The sequence below is a fragment of the Tauraco erythrolophus genome, chromosome 4 (genome assembly GCF_009769465.1).
Source record: "Tauraco erythrolophus isolate bTauEry1 chromosome 4, bTauEry1.pri, whole genome shotgun sequence".
Taxonomy (NCBI): domain Eukaryota; kingdom Metazoa; phylum Chordata; class Aves; order Musophagiformes; family Musophagidae; genus Tauraco; species Tauraco erythrolophus.
This window is the reverse complement of record NC_141468.1, coordinates 82933368-82956049: the sequence shown is the minus strand read 5'-3', so window position 1 is coordinate 82956049 and position 22682 is coordinate 82933368. Positions and strand designations below refer to the sequence as shown.

The window sequence follows — 22682 nt, the reverse complement described above, 5'->3', positions numbered from 1 at the left end:
TGTACAGCACTTTTATTTAGGTTTAACCATTCATTTGTGCTGGGGACCCCTGCAGACATGTGAGATGTGAGTCTGTTCCCTAAGTCACTCTTTCCGTGATTTAGTCATAGGGTAAATAATATTTTTGGAACTAAATTCAGCCAGTTTTATTCAGACATTCCATCAAAAGTCCTTTGAGGTAAAAAGAAACACAGTTTATATCTGAATTCTGAGTTTTCCATGGCACTTGGCAAACCAGAAAAGAATCCTCTTTCCTTCATGGCCCGGGGACTTCTGAGACAACCTACCATGCTGTAAATCTGTATAAATATGGAATATCCCTTTCAGCACTCCTGCAGCTGGAGGCTTGAAAGAAGCAACATGAATCTAATTGAACACGCACTTGAGTTGTAACTGATGATTCACATTAACTTGTTTTGCTGATGAATTTGCCTTTTCAAAAATCAGTGTCATTTTTCCTACCCATTAAGCCGAAGGATTTTTTTAAATGTAGAAAGATGTTTGCCTTAACTCTGAAATAATTTTACATTTTTCCACCTGATTAAAACAAAAAGTGAAAGGGAAACACTGGAATTATTTTTGTTTCAAGTAATTTTAAGAGAGTGATAAACTAAGGCTTTATTACAATTCAGAAGAAGCTGCCAACAGTGACAAGCAGGCTAGAAGCTACTCTGAGGAAGCAAAGAGGAATAAGGAATTCTCCTGTCATGGGGCAGTAGAGCACCCTTGACCATGAGAGTAGTATGTAGGAACCACTCTTAGCTGGGTGAGCAGAGCTCTGCTGCTGACTTTAGCTGGCATATGATTTGTGAATGAGGAAGACTGACTCACAGCTTCTTTCACCATCTCTATGTGAGCTGCACTGCGCGAAAACTTTGAGAATCAAGGGCTACCTGTCTTAATGTGTGTGGTTTTCAAACTTACAATTAATATTTGATTTTCAAGTTAAGTATCAAACACTACAGTGGTGCATTCACAACCAAGAGACTTTTTATAAATTACACTGATTTGGGTTTGAAGAACATTCATGAGTAATCTCAAGGTTTGGGATTGTGTGCAGTTTGTTTAGGATATCCTTTCTGAGTGTTGTTCTGTTACAGAACTTCATGGTCAAAGATACACCTAAGCAATTATTCTTAAATTGTTTCACCTGAAAATATGCCAGAACCAAATCCCACCAGTTTTCACAGGGTAGATGCCAACTACAGGTTTTATATTATTCAACCTGCTTTGCACTTAGAATTTAGTTCACCAGTGCTTTTAGGAGGAGAGAGGAAAGAAGGAAGGAAGTGGCAAAGAGAGATAACCATTTGTGTTGGCTTTTTTCCCTAAACTGCAGTAATCATACTTTGGGCAGCCATGAAAGTCTTCGCAAGTCAACCACCTGCATTCAGCTTCGACTGCACAACGCCAGTAATTTGAAGCAGAGTTTGGCTCGAACGGTATGTTGTCTTTTTTCCTCCTCTTTCTTGCAGTATCCCTGAAGGAGTAAAATTCCATTAATCCTTTTATGTAGCAACCTGCAGTAAATAATCAAAGAGAGATTATTTGCTTTCCTGAGCATGCATATATTATCACTGAACTCCAGTTGAAACATACTGGGGAACATCTCTACTTTGCTCCTGTACTTATATCTAGTGTGTTAATGTAGACAACACTCAACTGAAAAAGACCAAAGGTTACCTTTTTAGAAAAAAAAGGTTTTGTCAGAATTTAATGATGCTATTTATTTCAGGTGGTCAGAGAATTCTTAATTTTTTAAAGGCCTTTCTATGTTTTGAAATATAACAAGGGCAAAAGCACTCAAAGTACTGTCTAAATGAATTAGATCTGTATTCTTGTCATTATCACTGAAAACCAGGGTGGGCTGATAAAAGTCAGAATCACAGCTGTTGTGTTTGTGTGTATCTGATGCATACGTGTGTGTGTGTGCTTGTTTGTAGGCATACAGAACTGTAGTCCTTACAGAAAACATTGTTTTATCATCACCTCAGAACCAGGGAGATTCCTTTTCAGATTATTTGATCTAAAGCAACCTGGCAGTGGATTACCTGCTTTGCTTAGGTGTGCTATCAGCCCGAGTCTGTCAATATATGGGTCAGATGGCAGATTTCCAACAAAAAAAGGGTAGCGGCTTTCTTTTCATTTCTGTTATGTGTCACCATGTGAAACATCAAGCTCAATATAATATGTTACCTTGAGCATTTAAAAAGGACTGTAATGAGGACAAATATATATTTTTTTAACATTTTAACTGGTTTCTAGATAAAAGCAGAATGATTGAGCACTGATACATGGAATCCTGGTTTAAATTATTGTCGTTCTTCACTGCCGATATTATTAAGTTAATTATTTATTAAAAAAAAAAACATTCCTCCTTCCTGGTATAATATCATCCTGAAGAAAATAAATTATGAAATATGAAAGCTTTCATTACCAGATCATTTCTTCCAAATGACTCAGATCAATGAACTGCCAACTGCTTGTTTCAGTCTAGAGAAAATAAGTTGATGTTACCTTCAGAAAGGGCTGAGCAAGTGTCCATCTCATGTCCTTTCTTACCCCATTTCCATGTATCATCTCTCCATGATATTTGAAAAGTCATGGCAGTTGGGTAAAGTCCCTGGAAAAAGGGAAACATTGCACCCATTTTTAACAATGGTAGAAAGGAGGACCCTGGGAACTACTGACCTGTCAGCCTCACCTCGGTGCCTGGGAAGATCATGGAACAGATCCTCCTAGAAGCCATGCTAAGGCACATGGAGGACAGGGACGTGATTCAAGATAGCCAGCGTGGCTTCACCAAGGCTTGAGAAGAGTGGAGCGAGGGCGATTAGAGATAATTACTGATGCACGTAGGTATGTGTAATGGTGGAAAAATTATTTACCTTTTTTAGCATCTCTATCTTTTAAATGGAATAACATTTCATTGACCTTTCTGCTGAGCAGTTGCAGGTTTCCAGCATTTTCTGGTCTGAGAAATTGGTGACATAAATTAGAAGTTTGATATCAATGTGTTTTGCTACTTATAGGTATAGCATGTGGTGAAGGCATTTTTTACATGCATACACTGAAAAGAAGGAGCCTCAAACAACTTCCCAACAATCTCCTTCTCAAACTTCAAAGCCAATGATTGCTTCTCTACAAGTTAGCCTGTCTTCAAACAGAAAAACTAAAATATAGAGCAAATGACCTATTTGCTGTATATAAGTCTGCTATTACTATAGATCTTCAAAATTATCAGAACCTAATAATATGTTCAGCAGTCTCTTCTGAAGCTTTAAAGCTTGTTTGTGTGGTAAGAAAGCAAAAGTCTATACCAATGGCATCTGGAGACTGCGTTCATGATTCTTGCTTACCTTACATAACACTGTTGAAATTGGGATGCATAGTTAAAAATACCTCTTTGTACATGCAAATTACTATTATTTTACTACTATACTTAATAACCAATATAAGTGGATGCTTATAAGTAATGTACAATTAATGTTATTTTTAAACCAGACAGCTTATGAGCTTTGACCAATAACTATCTGTTCACAATTCTTTTGTGAATTCAGCTGAAAAACATTTTTTTTAAGGTGAATATTCAGAAAGAGGAAATTATGCTCAACTGAGCAGTTACAAACAAGAAATTCGGCCTGGGACTTTACAAGGAATCACAGGCTTTTGAGTCAGTGGGTAACATTTTAATTTGATTTTGGTTCTTTTGAGACATGACATTTATCAGTCCTAATGCTCTTGAACAAAAATCTTTTAAGACCCAAATTTTCTACATGCTAGATTTGTACTAAGCTACTAAATAAAGCTTATACAGAGAACATAATGTTACCTTTATAATATAAAAACATATTGAAGCTCAGCTGAGACATTAATTTTTTCAGAGGTGTCCCCACCTACTGATTATCTGGGTAAAGTATGAATGTTTGCAGTGGAGAGGCAGCAAAGAACGCTTACAGATTTCTAACAAGAGCTTCATTTGTTTCCAGAAAGAGATTTTTGGACTAAAGCAGCCAGCAAGCGATATTTTCTGAAATTTCAAAACCATTTTTATTTTCATGTATGCCACTCTTAATGGTGTTAATATTTTATCAGACAGTCAGTGGTCCATCATGATAAGAAGGTGTTTTTTTTTTTCCTAGTATTTAAATGTTTATGGCTTTCTAGAGGGATTGTGTAGTACCTCAAATAAAAGCGAGCCTTTTCTTGTGTTTAAATATCCCTTGAAATTGTGCTACTATAAAATGCTTCACGTTCTATTAATATACTCAAAGTCTCCTTCAGCTGTTGCAGTTTGACAGGTCTAAATGAGGTTTAATATACTGCAATGCACTATGGAGGCCAGGAGCAGAGACTGAGCATCTCTTGATGTTTCCAATTTTGGAAATAGTTACAATTACCAGGTAGAACTATTACAGACAAACAAAAATAGTCTTTCAGGCAGGTAACTAACAAGCTTGGAAGACAAATTAGCAGCATTCAGGCCATTAGAAAACATCTATTTTTGTAAGGAATTTGTGGAACTATAATTAATAACCTACAATAGTGTTTAACCAGGAAGGATGACATTTTAAGATGCCTTCAAGTGAATTATTGATCGCCCCTTTATGGTAACTGACACGGCTCTGAAAGCTTCAGGCCATCAAGTTACTTCGGGTGACTAATAATAGCAAAGAACATGAGCAGCTCTTGAGCTGGCATAAGTCATAGACCCAGAGTTTTCCTCCAACTCCAGGGCATGCTTGCGGCAGAGCACTGGTATCAGAAAGGAGAGGTTCTGCTCCCAGGCAGCAGCACCAGCAAGTCTGTAGGAGCAGCAGAAACCCAACAGAGGAGACACAGACTACGGTGCATTGGAAGCTGCAGTGTTTCCTTTCACTCTGGACCCAGTTCTGTAGATCTCTTTGGGTCTACTGAAACCTGAATTCAACTATCTGACGTAGTCTACACCGAGCTCAGTCAATTTTGTTGTTGCTGTTCTCTGGAACTTGCAGCTTTGGTTATAAAATGTATTCGAAAAGTATTTGAAAATGTATTTGCTGTATTTGAAAATCACAGGCTTAGAGGCTTAGAGTTAATGGAAAATAAATTTCCCTTCCTCAGAATTCATATAAAAAGATGTGAAAATAGTGTGCTTTAAAAAAAAAAAAGGGCACAAACTTTGAGAATTCTACTATTCTTCAGCTATCTCAGACAGTTGTGTACATATTCAGCTACTGTTAATTTTTGTGAGTTACTCTGCACTCTCTCATGGAGAGAATTTGAATTTGGTCTTTGATATGTAGGATCCTTCCAAATTTCAAACTTTGGAATATGTTATTTTATAGAAATCTCCACTAAGGTTGTAGTTTAACTAGTGTCACAGAAACATGTCCATATTTTGGCAGCTTTTCTGTGTAATAATTACTCATATATATATATTCAGGTGCTAAATGATTCACATACACCCACCTTTTGCCCTAGTCTCAGATACCCCTAAGCTTCTGGGTTCCCATCAGTCACACGTGTAATTTCTCTCTAAGCTTCAGGGCTTCCTCCTTCAGCCTGTGTCACATCGTTTCCGAGTTCATCCCTCCCTGTCCTCTAGTCCTGTCAATGTATGAGATCAAGGAGGAAGTTTGTCATTGATCGGTCTTGTCCTGTATTTCAAGCCTTGTCCCTGTGATTGCTCAGTTCAGATATGCTCTGCTATTTGCTGGGTCTCCAGAGGTGGCAGCTAAGCATGTAGTGACATTATAAAAGTGCAGGGTGGATTTTGCAGAACATGTAGCCTACTTGTTTGTAGGATAACGTGACTTTAAAATTAACAATAAAATGAGAATATGATCTACTGGGAGTCTAGATGGACGTGGTTGACTATTGCTCTGTTGTTATAGCAAGCAAACACAGAGTGCTTGGTGCAGTTTCCTTCCTGGAATGCATGTTTCTGGTTATGGTAGGACTACAAATAACATCTCAGACCTTGAGAATAGTACCAGTCCTCTAGCATGCACTGAAGCAGCATGATAGCTGTGAGAGGTCTGGTGCTCCAAGCCCCAGCGTACGGTATGGGCAGAAGACATGAGTGAGCAAAAGCAGCAGTTATTAGGTCAGAGCCATGTGGAGCACAATTAGGGCTGCACTCAGGAGATTGGCATCCATAAGCTATTTTTGTATGTCTCATAATCATTTTTAAAGTGGTAACTCAGTAGGGTTCAGGGACAGATTCTGAAATCAGCTGAGAAAAGCCCACCTACTCTCAAATGCATCCCCTAACCTCTAAATAGTTACCTTGTCTTCTCTCTAATTTGACACCCTCATGTCAATGCACTGAGATAAGGAGCACAGGTGTTTGTAGAAGATTAAACGCCCAGACAAAGTGGAGCTTAGTGCTCAGGTCTAAGGCACATACGTTCAAGGCTTAATGCATGAGAATGTTTTTCTTACCTTCACCCCCTTCCATTTCGCTCGTCTGATTCATCTCTCACTTATTTCCACTATGTGATAAAAGAGATAGTAACGCTCCAGATGGGAATTCTTTACACAACATCTGTAGTGTATATAGCTCAGCAAGATCCTGCTCCTTGAAAGGTGCTATTGCTAAATCTCCATATAGCAATCTAAAGCAGAATTAGTGTGAATTAATTCTCATGTCGATTAACGTATTTAAATTGAATCTAACTATAGCAGTTGCTCAGGAATGTTGGCTTTAGAGCACTACTATACTTCAGTCAACTAGAAAAAAATGATAGTGTGGTCACTTTATTCTGAACAAGCTTTAAATATTTGAATCCACTAACATTCAAAATATTAGAAGGCTTTTTTAGCCAAGCAAGTAAAAGACTTTTTTTTTTTTTCTTTAGAAAATACAAATTTTCTTTCAAATTCTGTTTAAGGGGATGGGGAAAAATGAATCCTATTTCATCATTGTTGGATTATACTGTTCTTTTTTTTTAAAAAAAAATCGTATGTTGTATGGAAGTTATCACAGTAAAAGATGAACAGAAGATTATTTTTTTTCTTACTGAAATATTTTGGCTAAGATTAAACCATTTTGTCTTCCCTTTGCAAAGAACTTGAAAGTTTCATTAGTTTAGTCAAGCTTAAAATGGAGTCACCTTTCAGATTGTTCTGTATCCTTGGCTGGATATAATTACTGTCCTCTGCTTCACCTTTGAGCAAACAAATATTTTAGATCAGTACCCATGTAAATAAACAAGTTGCAACCTGATTGCCTAAGCTGTGCCCATCCCAGCCATCATTTGCATTTCTAGAGGTACTAAGAAAAATAATGTCTGGCAGCTGTCCTAGCCACTATGGAAAAAGCAGCTCATCACCACCAGATGCCTATGTGCTGTGCTGCTCTCCTGCTTCAATTTTCTTATTTAATTCTTTTCTCTCAACCCCAGCCCTCCTAGGGTTATACCTGTTCATAAGTGTCAATCCCCTTGTAATCCTTGACCAATGAATTTGGGAATGTGCTTGTCACAAGCCTCTCAGTAGATTTTCCCTATGAGTTATAGGGATATGGGCTCAACTATGAGTCAGAAAAAGGGTAGAATTTTCAGGACAAGACGGTACCTACAAGCTGGCAGTACATGCCTAGCATGGGCTGAGCTACCTCCGTGGGATCGGAGGAGTTAAGGCACCAGAGGCAACAGAACCCTGAGGCTGGAGAAGGGTCTATATCTGAATGAGAAGAGATTTGTTCAGCAGAATGTGTCAAATAAGGCAAAATCACACCATCGTTTAGGCTGGAAGGGACCTCATGAGCCCATTTACTTCAATCCCCCTGCTCAAACAGGGCCAGCTGGAGCGGGTGGATATTTCAGATGTTTGAATATCTATCTCAGTAGATATTCAAACCTACTCCACAGTCTTTCAGGGCAATCTCTTCCTGTGTTCCTGTGTTTGACTACCTTCACCATATATTTTTTTCTTCTTGTGTGAAGATGAAATACCATATGTTTTAATTTGTGCCCTTTGCCTCTTGTCCTGTCAGTGAGCACTACTGAAAAGAGTCTGACTCCCTTGTCTTAGTTGCTTCCCGCCAGATATTTGTATCTATTGTTAAGATTCCCACCGAGCTTTCCTTTCTCCAGACTGAACAGTCTCAGCTCAGCCTCTCCTCATACAAAAAATGCTTTAGTACCTTGATCGTCTCTGTGATTCTTCACTAAGCAAAGTGCCTTCAGAGGGATTGCGAAGGATGGTACAGATGTTCTCCATTCTATTCTCTCAGAAAAGGAAGAAACACAGAGGATGCAGGTGCAAACTGATTTCTGCTTCATACCTAGCGTGTATTGCCATTGAGAAGGGGTGCCTTCTGCTGTCTGCAACAAGAAAGCAGAGGCAGGGTTTACTAAAGCCTGACCATAGTCTTAATCTATATGTAGCTAGAATGAACTGCCGTGACAATCTGGTCTGGCCTGTTATATAGTACAGCGTAGTGTAACATGAGAGAGATTTGCCAAATAAAGTTTCAGCCTGAAACATCCTGAAGACTCTGAAAGGAGAACAACATGCTGATTTTGGAAAAGACCAAGCCAGTCTTGCTATCAGAATACTGTCTCTCATTATATGCTTCTCTTCCACAGCATGAGGATGACCAAAGATTGTTCAGTGTGGATCAGCTGTTACAAGACACTTGTGCCTGGAGACTGACTCGGTGAGAACACTGGTTTTTAACAGTATTTCTGTCTGTAGTTGTTCATATTTGTAGTGAGCCTCCTGACCCCAAAGGACAATTCCAAGACCTACTGGGGACAGGAATGATACCAAAGACAATGAAAATTGGTTCAATGTTTTAGACTCTTGTTTTTAGACCTTATTGATTTCTTAGCAAAAATCAATAATCATCTACAGATCTGTGGGTTTTTTTCCCCATTCTCTCCCTTTCATATCATTGAAGGTTTCATTAGAGCTCTCATGTTTCCCACAGATTCCCAGGATTGAAGGATTTTCACGTGTGCATTGCGCTTTGAGAATTTTTAAGAGTAAATACTGTAAAAGTAATAAATTTGCCCTTTATTATGGCTGTGTTTTCACAGTTGAATGAAGTTTTATTTTATTTTATTTTTTTAACGGAGGCTAGCCATGACAAGTTTTTAACTTGGCACTTGAAGCGCATCCGACTCTAAAGCTAACCTACCATGGAAAAGCACTAAATGAGATAGAGTCCTAATTCAACTTTCATCATGTTCTGTTTCGTGCATTTAGATAAAGAACCTGTTAACACTTTTTGTAATGTTTTTCATCAATGTGATATAAAGTACTATGCCAAGAATGTTAAACGCTCCACCTGTCATTTAGCAGATGGAGGAAAACAAAGAGGTAGTGACTTGTTCAAGGTGAGTATCTGGTGCTTACTGAGGACCCATCTGGTTTTCTAGGAGCATGGCCCAAATTTCCATTCTAGTCCTTGCTATAAAGAGATCAAACCAATCAACACTTATTGACTGTTTTATTTCTTGTGATGTAAAGCATGTGGCTTTTTCTTTTGCAAAGAGAGTCTTCAGAGAGGCTATGTGATAAAAAAACATTGAGCTGCAAGTCAACTATAGTCTGCAAAATTTCTTCTGATACTGTAGGACAACGAATAACTGATAGTACAGACAATAAATACTTTTTCTTCAACTGCAAGTTCAGTAAATATTGAAAAAGTAAAAGCTTGAAGTATATTTGATCACTATTTCCTGCTTGTCACATGGATTGCTGACAGTTAGGAGAAAAAGTTTTCCAGCAGTGATGATCCAGAAAGATCTGTGGTCAAGCCCTGTGCTCTCAATTGCATTTCTAACTTATCTGAGGAAAAAGGGGTAATAGCTAAGTGACAAAAGTTTGCTGTCCATGATGTGCACAGGAGCTGTCTGTGATGATCTGCAGAAGGATTTTACAATGCGTAGTTGAGTGTGTGATAAAGTGGCAGATGAAATTTTGAGAAGATGAATGTAGATAGGAGGAAACGGTCTTAAGTTCACATATGAAATCATAGGCTCTGAGTTGACGTTTATCACCAGGAGTGAGTTCTTGGGTTTATAATAAATAGTTCTGAATGTCAGCTTGGTGCACAGCAGCTGCAAAAAAGATAAAATGAATGTTCAAAATTATTATGAAATAAATGAAAAAAACAAAAAACAGTATTATGCCACAGTATCAGTGTAGGGTGTTCATTTATCTCGAACACAGCCAGCAGTTCTGCTTCTCCCATTTCAAATATGATGTAATAGAACTTGAAAAAGTGAAGAGAAGGCCAGCAAGGATGCTCAGAGGAATGAAATACCTTCCATATGAGAAACAAATAAGTAACAATATTCTTTGCCCTGATGAAGACACAGTAGAAGATGGGTATTTTACAGATGACAAGTCTATGGGATTGAGGAGCACAAAGAATATCTGCAGAAAAGGATCATTTACTGTATCTTCCAATGCAGGATAAAGGGAGCATTAAGTGAAAGCAGCGGATTTAAAGGAGACAAGAGTAGGTATTTCATTGTATAAGACCTAATTAAGTTATGTCTGGATGTAGCTAGGCTTACCCAGGACTGTGTGCAGATGGTACCTCCAAGGAGGGAGACTCCACAACCTCTCTGGTTGATACCTCCTGTGTTTCAGTTTGTGCCTGTTGCCTCTTGTCCTATGACCACTGAAGAGAGCCTGCCTCCATTGTCTTTGCACCTTCCCTTCAGGTGTTTATATACATCAAGAAGATCCTCCTGAGCTTTCTCTTCTTTAAGCTAAACAGCCCCAGCTCTCAATCTTTCTCTATAGGAGAGACACTCCAGTCCCTTCATCATCTTAGTGGCCCTTCGTTGGACTCTCTCCAGCACATCCATGTCTCCTTTGTAATGAGGAGCCCAGAACTGGAAGCAGTACAGCAGGTGTGGCATCACCAGTGCTGAGGAAGAAGGGCAGGATCACCTCCCTCAATCTGCTGGTAATACTCCTCCTCACGTAGCTCAGGATACCTTCAGCCACCTTTAGCCTTTTTTGCTGCAAGGGCACATTGCTGATTCATGTTCAGCTTCCTGTCCATGAGGATTGCCAGGTCCTTTTCTGCACAGCTACTTTCTGGACAGTCAGTCCTCAGCATGTACGGGTGCATGGGGTTATTCCTTCCCAGGTGTAAGACTTTGCACTTCCTTTTGCTGAACTGGTGAGGATGCACCTTAAATACTGTATTGGTTTTGGGGCCCTCACTACAAGAAAGACATTGAGGTGCTGCAGCTTGTCCAAAAAAGGGCAATGAAGCTGATGAAGTATTTAGAGCACAAGTCTAGAGAGCAGCTGGGGAATTGGGGTTGTTTAGCCTGGAGAAAAGGAGGCTGAGGGGACACCTTATTACTCTCTACAATTACCTGAAAGGAAGTTGTAAGGAGGTGGGGGTTGGTCTCTTCTCCCAAGTAACAAGCAATAAGACAAGAGTAAATGGCCTCCAGTTGCACCAGGGGAGGTTTAGATTGGATATTGGGAAAAATTTCTTCATTAGAAAGGGTTGTCAAGCATTGGGACAGGCTGCCCAGGCTGAGCCACCATTCCTGGAGGGATTTAACAGGTGTGTAGATGTGTCACTTAGGGACGTGGTTTAGTGGTGGACTTGGCAGTGCTAGGTTAACAGTTGAACTCGATGATCTTAAAGGTCTCCTCCAATCTAAACAATTCTATGATTCTATGATCTTTGTGCTTATTCTGCACTGGGATGTATGTTTGCAACGTATTATAATTCCTCAATTCTATTATCTAGCTAGGGCTGTAGTAGAGATGAAGTAGATGGATGCAATACAATGGAGATGCAGTAGAATGGACTCAACACAGACCGTGCAAATCTCCCTGGCTCCTAGGAAGGCCAGCAGACTACTTTCCCATGTTGCTGTGTCTTCAGAGCTGTATTTAGATTAGCTAGATACAATAATGCTCAGGGTTGTCTGCATGTACTGTAGTTACATTTCTGATTGTAGCACACGAATGTTTGTGTTTTAAAGAACGTATTGACTGAGATGCTCGGTCTGCTTAGATCCAGCAGAGAAGGAAAAAGAACTGTTTGAACTCGCTTGAGATGAATTAAAAAGAATGAACTGGAACCTTACCACTGTAATAATCAGATTTGGTCTCACAGGCAAATTTGAACAAATAAAACTGGCAGGCCCTACGTCTCTTCACGCACTGATTTTCATACCTTGAAAACCAAACACAGTGCAAATCAATGAGTGCACCAGAAGAATTGCAGTCCATTGGCCCGTAATCTCTGACACTGAGGTGCCAGTAGCTGTAACACGGTGGCTAGTCTGATCCATGCAGTTAGGCACAGCTTAGTTAGGCAGCTTGGTGATAAAAAGCATTTTAGAAAGGAAACTCAGCATTGCTCCACACTGGGTGCTGCTGCCAGGAAACTGGAAATTTAATGCTGTAAGTATATGCTATATACTTGTCGTCTTCCTCCTGTATAGACCAGCTGGGATCTAAGACTGACTATCTCAAGCTGTTTGTACTTTTTTTAATTTTCGAAACTATTGTACCATATTGCCTTGCCAAAAGCTCCAAAAATTTCCTCAATGACAAAGAAACACTGAATGTTCATGGGTTGGATAGCATTGCCATGTTTTCACAGAATCACAGAATGTTAGGGATTGGAAGGGACCTCAAAGGATCATCTAATCCAATCCCCCTGCCGCAGCAGGACCACCTACATCAGATCACACAAGAACACGTCCAGGCGGGTTTGGAACATCTCCAGAGAAGGAGACTCCACAACCTCTCTGGGCAGCCTGTTCCAGTGTTCTGTTACCCTTACTGGGAAGAAGTTCTTCCTCATGTTTAAGCGGAACCTCCTATGTTCCAGCTTATATCCATTTCCCCTTATCCTATCATTGGATGCCAGTGAGAAGAGCCTGGCTCCATCCTCATGACAGTCACCCTTTACATATTTATAAACATTAATGAGGTCCCCCCTCAGTCTCCTCTTCTCCAAGCTAAAGAGACCCAGCTCCCTCAGCCTTTCCTCAGAAGGGAGATGCTCCGCTCCCTTAATCATCTTTGTTGCCCTGCGCTGGATCTCAACAAATTCCTTGTCCTTCTTGCACTGAGGGGCCCAGAACTGTACACAATATTCCAGATGTGGCCTCACCAGGGCAGAGTAGATGGGGAGGAGAACCTCTCTCAACCTACTAACCACACCCCTTCTAATACACCCCAGGATGCCATTGGCCTTCTTGGCCACAAGGGCACATTGCTGGCTCATGGTCATCCTGCTGTTCACCAGGACCCCCAGGTCCCTTTCCCCTGTGCTGTTCCCCAACAGTTCAGTCCCCAACTTGTACTGGTACATGGGGTTGTTCTTACCCAGATGCAAGACTCTACACTTGCCCTTCTTGTATTTTATTAAATTTCTCCCCGCCCAACTCTCCAGCCTGTCCAGGTCTCTCTGAATGGCAGCACAGCCTTCAGGTGCGTCAGCCACTCCTCCCAGTTTAGTGTCATCAGCAAACTTGCTGACCATGCACTCTATTCCCTCATCCAAGTCATTGATGAATATGTTGAACAATACTGGTCGCAGTACCGACCCTTGAGGGACTCCACTTGATACAGGCCTCCAACTGGACTCTGTCCCATTGACCACTACTCTCTGGCTTCGATCCTTCAGCCAGTTCACAATCCATCTCACTACCTGATCATCCAGACCACACTTCCTCAGTTTAGCTGTGAGGATGCTGTGGGAGACTGTGTCAAATGCTTTACTGAAGTCAAGATAGACCACATCCACTGCTCTACCATCATCCACCCACCGGGTGATGTCCTCATAAAAGGCTACCAGGTGTGTCAAGCACCACTTCCCCTCAGTGAAGCCATGTTGACTGCCCCTAATGACCCTCTTATCCTTGATATGCCTAGAGACAGCACCAAGGATTAGTTGTTCCATCATCCATCATCTTTCCAGGGATGGAGGTGAGGCTGACTATCAAAAATGTACAAGTATGAATTATGTCTGTGTGGTATTAGTTATCTAGCAGCCAAAGATCCAGGATAGCATTAGTTGGAGGTATTTTGATCATTATTACAAGTTGCTGGATTTGTTTCCTATTAATTATGTAAAATTATGGCTGCTTTATACAGAAAATTCTCTAGAGTAGAATAAACTGATGGAAAATATGCTAATTTTTGAACTAGTGTTATAACTTATGAAATTATTCTGAAACCTGCATTTAGGCCAAACATGCTAATAAACATCCTTACCTGTATGCTTCAAGGCAACAAGGCAAGCTCATATATCCAGAACTACTTTTGAGTTGGATAATGCTATGAAAAAGTTGATGTGCCTGGAGACTTGGTCAAAGCAGAGCAACAACTTGTCTTAGCTATGATTTAACAGGCTTACAGGAGGAACTGCCAGGCAGCGAGTCGACACACAAACTGCCTGGCTAGGTAAGGCTGGTGCAGATTGGAAATAAAAAGCTGTAAAGGCAAAGCCACCTGTAGGAAGAGGCGGATAGCAGGCATCCATGGGAAATGCACTCTGGTATGAGCACAGGGAAGGCCACCAAACATTTCTCTCTTCTGTATGATGATTTCAGTGCAATGACTCCATTTTCTTCTCTTGCCATACAATATGTGTAGTGAAGGTCTAACCACATGCCATGAAACCTGTACTTTGGACCGTAGTTGCAACTCTAATCTCTGACTACTCAGCCCAACTAAGATACATGAGGACACACAATTTCTCTGTAAACAATAGCCCGTTGGCTCTGAAGCAATCCAAATACTTTTGTGACTTTCAGCTACCAGACTGAAATGGAGGCTGGGGGAGGGGAGGGGGAGGAATTCCTTTTAAGCCTTCTGAAGAGAGAGAACCCTAATTCAAAGGTTCAGTGGGAAATATAAGAGGGGAAAAAAAAGTCAAGGATAAAGTGATGGAGTAAAACAAACAAACACTGAAGAAAGACTATAAACTGAATTTTCCACTTTTTCATAAAAGCATATGGAAACCCTGCCCACCACTGAGAACCATCAATGCAATAATGTGTCCATTTTACCAATCAATAGGCAAGGAAGGGTGTGGAAGTGGGAATTAAGATTTCTGCAACATTTCCTGAAGATTTGACTCTACAGAGAAAGCTGTCAAAGGAAAAGGAAGGTGTATTCCTGTGTGTGACAACCTTAGCCACGGTCTCATAAGCACCTTTTTTTTTGTTTTGTTCTAGCTGACAAATAAATGACAGCTAGAATTTCACTGTGCTTGAAATGCAGAAAATTACCCAAATGCTTCTTAAAAGCAAAACTCTGGTTCTGGTTATGTGTTGGGGATAGCACTTGGAGTCTGTGGTTCTAAAATTATGAGATTTACAGCCGAAGCATGTATGAACAGAGGTGTATACTCCTCTTTAGAATCCTGATGAACTTCGTGAAGCTTTGCTAAGGCACAGCTATCTGCCCCTAGAAACTTTGTGGTAACTTCTGCAGCATGACAAAGTCATGTGGCTACAGAGTGGTATATGTCTATCTGCAAAAGTAAAACAAATTCACAGCTTAGGTAATACTACAGGAAAGGTAGTCGCTGAAGCAGTTTGAGCATGGAAACTTGAGAGCTGTAAGCAAATAAAGTTTGATGAATTATGTAGCAATGATGTCCCTTTTTATAACATACAGTTTTATATTTGTGACTCAGTATGGACTTTTGAAATGTAGAGCTTTTCCAGATGTTTTGCGTGATTCTCTGCAGCTTTAGTCTGTGAAGTGATAGAGAAAGAAGTACTTAAGTCCGCCCTTCTTCAAGGGAGTATTTAAGCACTTGCGCAACCTTTAAGAGTAAAATAAATGGGATTTGGAGTCCAACGGATACTGAAATAGGAAATCACTTACTGGAGCTCTTTCACTTGGGAAACGTGTATCCTCCAGGTATAAGCAGAAGATTTTTACATCTATGCTTTGTGGCAAATCGCTACCAAAAAAAATATGGAGATTCAGGCTCAATTACGTGACGTCTACATAACCATTTCTCCTTATTTTATACCAACATAAAATCGCTGTCAATTAAACAATTCTCAATTTATAGAATGTGAAAAAAGAAAAGCAAGCCTGTTCTCTTGATCTAATTATTCTTTTTGACCAATTGTTATTAACTTGATGTTTTCTTTTTTTTTTTCTGATTTCCAGACAAAACCTTGTTTCAGTTATTACAAAATATAGAGGTCAAGTGGAGTATCTATTGCAAAATGAGGTACTTGTTCTCCGTTTGTTATACCAGAAAAACATTAACTTCTATGTGAAAGGTGTCTAATTATAAATCTGTCTCAAATGCAATTAAAGAAGACTTTTAATTAAGGCTGTTTAACCTGATTTTTCAAAGGATATAAATTCTCTTAGTAATACTTGACTTGAGATAGGAAGAAAGTGCTACAAATTTAAAATATCAAAGACGACTCTTTCTAAGTGTCAAGGAACCTGTAAAGAAAACCAGGATCATTTGGGTTGGCAGTATAATATTTGGAATTAATAGAGGTTTAATACACTATATGTATCTGCAAAATTTGTCCCTGATTTTGCAAACCCACAAGCCATATGTTTGCATATTTAGGATATATATTCATGCATGCAATAATGTGCAGGATTAAGTTGAGGCAGCAGAACTCATAAGAGCTTTACTTTAAAGTACTGTGGGCTGCCAATTAAATGTTACATGCTTGAAGGAAAAAATCTCTTCTCTGCTAACTAATGTTTTAAGGACAGATTCCTATAGGACAAATGGTTATTTGAGTGATAGCTTGGAAGAAACTGAAAGGCTATTTGATCTGAGTTTCAGGTTGTCACACTAACTGACTTTCTAGGGTTTGGAACTGTAAATAAAATCAAGGATGTTAGTAAAACCAAAGAATACTGATGTAGCATGGAGGTGTTCCAGTGTATCCCTTCTAGGGTTATAACTCATTGTGCTGAAGTATGAATTTCTTTGAAATACATGCCAAAACGTAAAATTCTTATTTTGCTTCAGAAATTTGTCACCTGTATTCAAGTCCAGATCTTAATCTTTCTAGATGTTCTTGATTCATGGGTATTTCTATTTTGATTAGTCAGAAAATGTACACATACATACAAGTGTGTATACATATACACATATATAAATGCACATATACATACAGACCTGTACACAAATGCATAAATATATAGCAATACATGTGTAAATAAATATATGTAGATAAAAATATTCTACATTTTTTTTGTCTAAATCTCTGACACTTTTCTTTTGCAAAATACATGCAAATTTAAAAGCTGTTGAACTGTGCCTAGCTACAAAGTAAAGCTCTGGTTTTGATATTGTGTAGGTATTCACTGAGCTTTGCTTTGTAAGCAGCTTCTCAAAGGGGACTATTTAGTGTATAAAAAGTGATGCAGTCATAACCATTTGGCAAATTAAGTTCCCCAGACTCAAATGTGCATATATATTTCTTTACTAGAAGTAGACTCATCAGTGTAGTTACTCACATTCACTTGAAATTTTAGACCTAAAGTGGGAAGATTCCAGATTCAAAGAAAGCTATAATCTCAACGTTAATGAGGCATTACAATCCATCCTCTGCAACTGGTGCTCTGTAGATATTCCTCAGACCTATAATGAAGCACTCTTAAATTTGTTTTTGCTAAAGATTTTTACCTTGAGTAAGCAATTACTTGAAGTCATTAACTTTTTATAAAGGGAAGACGGAACGTTTTTCAAATATTCATGCTATGCAACAAATATGCATGTGTTACTCTAGAGCTAAATTTCTCCGCAGTTTTTTTCTTTAACAAGGTCTTGTCTACAGAGGGACACTCAATTGAATTGCTTAAAAGAGCAGGATTGCAAGTTAGTGACATAGCTCAGATAATCATGCAGATATTTTCATTCGGAGGCATCAGAGCTGATAAGAACTTTTTCAAACTTGTAATAATTAAAACTGGTGTCACTGCTTTGCTTTATTAAGTGGCTTGAGAAATTATGGAGCGGTAATGTAATAAGTTATAGTCATGAATATATAGTAAAAAAAGAAAAAAAAATGAGAACTCTTTATTTATTCTTTGAATCCTGTTACTTATTTTCTCTAACATCTGATTAGATTCCTTTAAGAAGGTGTAAAATTGGAATGTTTATAACTGCCCCTATCCCAAGGTTACATAGGACTAATTATGTTGATATTTAAATCCAGCACTTGTGTCACTGGGAGGATTGTTACCCTTCTGATTCACCACAATCCACCCTCAGCTCCCTCTGAACTTTAAGCCACTGGGAGTTACTCACTATAATATACTAAATTAAGTACATGCATACCTGCTTACATCTGTACTCAGCTGGAACTTCCTTAAGCATTCAGTTTTAGTCAGACAGATCTTGAGATCCTCAGTTAAAAAACAAAAAATTAATACATTTTTTGCACATTTATCTACTTCCAACTTTACTTGTTCGAGGATGTCTTTCAAAAAGACTTGGAGATACCCATAGTTCTGACTTCTGTAACAAGCCCACTATCGTTATTATTAGCAATGACCAATAAATGGAAAAATCATTCCATGATGGATAATGCCTTTCTAAAATGAAAATGGAAAAAAAAAAAAAGAAGGTTTAGGATGTTTGGCACAAGATGAGGGTGGGATTGGAGCTGTTGCGGTTGAAATATAAAGTGTTCCCAGATAGTGTGTGCAGTCAAACAACTAACCGTTTTGGTTGCCCTGATAATCACTTGACATGCACTTCGTTTTTACATCTATTCAGAATGTACTATTAATATAGAGAGAAAACCTTGTAAATTTTTAATACAGAGTGTAGAAATTCTAGAATGAAGTAGCATTTTTTTTATCGTATAAATAATTTAAACACTAAAATATCCTTCAAAGGTTCTGCTGGTATTTAAATAGAGGGGGAAAAAAAACATATTCAAGATGTTGACTGTAATACTTTGAGCTTTCAGAAAATGTAAAACTTCTGTAAGAAATTAATCTCTGTCTTCCCTTCTTTGGGACAAAAATCAACTTCGTATGTCTACATATGGAAAAGAAAAACTTGTAATATGATATATCCAAAAAAAAAGCAATAGTGTGAAAGAAGTCATCATTCATAGTATACAGTATTATACAGTTTTTTTATGTGTTTATTCTCCTTGATCCTACAATATGATCCTCAAAAGTAGATACCATTTAAACAAAGTCTATGGAATAATATCTTCGAGAAAATATTAAGTACTTTGTTAATTTATCTCTAAACAGAATAGTATATTATACAGAAATAGATACATTCCTCAAGATACCCAGCTCTCTTTGTGGAACGACATATATATGTATGTACAAAAAATATATAAACTATTTTTTTTTTGGTGTGGGTTGCTGGTTTTTTTTTCCCTACCCAATTGTGTAGCTATTTAGCTTTTTCTCTACTCAGTGATTACTCTTGTGTATGTCTATTGCTCATGTGCTGCTCAGAAATTGCCCTGCATGAATATGTCTTATAGACATAAAATCTGGTTTAATATCCAGATTTAATTGGTTTAATTAATATCCAGATTTAATTGGTTTAATATCCAATTGTGAAGAAGAAAAATACGAAATTAAAATGTATTTAAATTAAATGCTAAATTAGAATTATATTCAATTTTTAATTAAAAACTATTATAGTAATTAAAAATTACATATGTATATATGTGTGTATACATGCATTTTTCAACAACTGCACAGTAAACTGACATGTTTAATGTTTTGGCTTTATCAGTGTTATACATAATAAACAAATCATGCCATTTTTACAGGTTTCTATTTCTGATGGCAATGTATGTGTGCACAGGGAGTAAATCCTGCAAGAGTTCAATTTAAAATCTAAGTGGTAGGAAAGAAATATGAAAGAAAAAAAATGCTCTCATCGTAAATTGGCAGAAGGATGAATTAACTTCAGACCAAAGCAAGGTCTAAAGTTTTGAAGAAGTCACAGTCAGCCGTAGCCTTTTTCTCTCTAGAACCTCTAGTATGAGAAGGTGTTGCTGTCTTTAATTACTAAAAAAAAACCCAACAACTTATATTTAAAAGAATTCTGACCATCAAATACCTGAGGATATTTTATGCAATTCATTCCTGCTTTAGTTCTGCCCAAGACAGGCAATGTGGAATTAGTAACTTCAATACATTTTTATATTTATTTGTATTAATGACAGGTGGTAACCTTCTCAGTATGGTCTGGATATAGACCTTAAGCCTAAAAATAGATAGTTCATCTTGGTACAATTTTTTTTTCAGACATTAAATGAATGAGTTAGAGAAGTGGTTTTATCAGAACATAGACATGCTGTAGCACACTAAAAGCAACATTTATCAGCACAGAAACATGGAAAATATTTATAGGAAAGCTTCTTCTACAAAGAATGTTTTTTAAGGTTTAATGAAATGATACAACTATGCAGGAAACCCATGAATTCTTATTTATGTTTTTCCTGAACTTAGAGGACTTGATATTTGAACGTTGCATTTTCCTTCCTTTGAGATCAATTCTTTTTTTTTGAATTCCCCAAAGTATTTATGGATTATTAATGTAGAGATTTTTTTTTTCGTCTGGTAATATTTAAAGATCTAAATTTATTATCAATAAGATTTAATAGTTTGAACTATATATATATTTTGCAGAAAAGCTAGTTGAAGAACTACTCAGTCCACAGGTGTCAAGATTATGTGGCTCCCACACAGTCACTATTTTTAGGTGGAACATGGCTGTCTGCCAGCTCTCACAGAGATGGGTAGGAGAACAATGGTAGGGATAAATTCACAGTATCGTAAAAACCTCAGAAAGTTTGTGAATCATTTGGGTTTAGGTTTCCTCAGAAGTTTCTTTACGGTGCTTCTGTGCTCTTGAAGTTCAGACAAATCAACGTTTTGCCTCAAAATCAGTCTTAGATACCAAATTTGTCACAGTTTTCACCAAGGCACGTTTAGTGGAAGATAACTGGACTTCGACAAGAATTATGCTATCCTAAAGAAACTGTTGGTCACTGGGGATTTCAGTGTAGCCAGACTAATGCATGATGTGTTGAATTTTGCATGAGCACATATGATTTTCTACATAATCACTGGCATGAAGTTTATGGTAAGGCATTTCTGATGTATGGTATGTGTTCACTGTTCATTTTGTTTGTTTTTCTCTTTCTCTGCTCTTAACAGCATCAAGTTGATAATGTGATTGAAGCAGCTAAAGTAATCTGCAGTGTCCTTGGTTTTGTGGAAACCAGAGACATTACTGATGCAGTAAAGAAACTCCGTGCAATGCCATCGGTGAAAGCACAGGTAAAAGATGGAAGTTGATGTCCTATTTTTCTCTTTAAAAGTAGAGCTTGAACGGGTGTCACTGATTTTATGATTGATCAAGGCTATTCTACTGTCGTACTACATGTTTTCCCTCTAACAAGCATTAGGTAGAGGCACTACAAAAAAAGAAAAGATTGTTGATGATGTGTGACAGACGAGCAACAGAGGACTTGTCCTGTGTTTAACTGTAACTGGTTGTTCTTCCTTATTCCCACCAAACACACAAACTCTACTTTGCCACATCACCTATTTACCAAATCATGTGATTTCAAAGTATTAGATTTTCATGTATTTAACAAAGGTTGTTAACAATAAAAAACTTTCCTTTTGTAAGTATGACTGAAATGATGAGTTTTTCAGATAGAAATGTCTCTGCTATTTATGCAGAGAAGGACCACCATCCTATTGTCCTGATTTTAGCTGGAATGCTCACTCTTAAAACACCAAAGTGGGTTTTCCAGAAGTTACTGTATAATTGTGAACTAGGATTTTGGAGGGTGGTGTCTGTTCTCAGTTTTGTCACCAGCTGCTTTGATATGACCTTGGACAAGTCACAACGACCTGATTTACAGAAGTTCTGAGCACCCAAAAATTCTTTTGAAGTCAGCACCTTGGCAATACAGGTGCTCAGCAAATTTGAATATCAAACCATTAATCACTTGGATTTACTCGGTGTAACCTTAAGTCATGCTAATTCCTTTCCAATTTAATGAAATTCCCTCTTCACACTTTTTTAAAAAGTTTACTAAGGAATTTTTTTCTTGTATGTTCTCTGTCTTGTTGTTCTTTCTTACAGCAAATGTTGTTTAGTAAAACCTGCCAAACTGGGCGAGATGTTTGTATTCTGAAACCATTACCTGCTTACGAAACTTTTCTTCTTTCTCTTCATTGTTGGGGTTTTTTTTTAGCCCATGGCTTGTGATATGTGTAAGAACACCTAGGACAGTAAAGTGAACAGTGGGATAGCTAGTGTTAACTGAGTTAACTAATGAGTGTTAATTAGAAACATGTCTAGCTACATAAGTGGAATTGATTTAATTGTGCCAGATACACAGTTTGATGTCTCAAACGAAAGACTGGAGGAAGCTAGCGTAATTCTTTTATAACATTTTTTGTGTCATAGGAGTGATATATAGCAAATTAATTACATACTATAATCCATATACACTTACTCTTGAAAGGTTCAAACCCTCAAATACTTACCATCTTACAGAGGCTAACTTCTTCCTGAGAGGTGAAAAGACTTGCCAAAGAGCAGAAAATATGTTAGTTGAAGAAGCTCCAGTGATGCTCAGAAAATGTGTTTTCTTAAATCTCTGAGTACTTAACCTCTGTTTATTCCTCTTAGATGCAGGGGGAGGGAATAGCTTCCAACTTATGTAAAGCACAGGACCCCAGCA

At 38.1% G+C, this 22682-nt stretch overlaps 1 protein-coding gene across 1 annotated transcript in view; it reads left to right on the top strand.

Moving 5' to 3' along the window:
- PIK3C2G (phosphatidylinositol-4-phosphate 3-kinase catalytic subunit type 2 gamma) overlaps positions 1–22682 on the top strand; it is a 212448-nt gene that overhangs the window by 18734 nt on the left and 171032 nt on the right. The window contains 4 exon segments of the mRNA XM_086610772.1: positions 1340–1442; positions 8577–8647; positions 16126–16189; positions 21139–21261. Of these exon segments, the coding sequence (XP_086466898.1) occupies positions 1340–1442; positions 8577–8647; positions 16126–16189; positions 21139–21261 (361 nt within the window).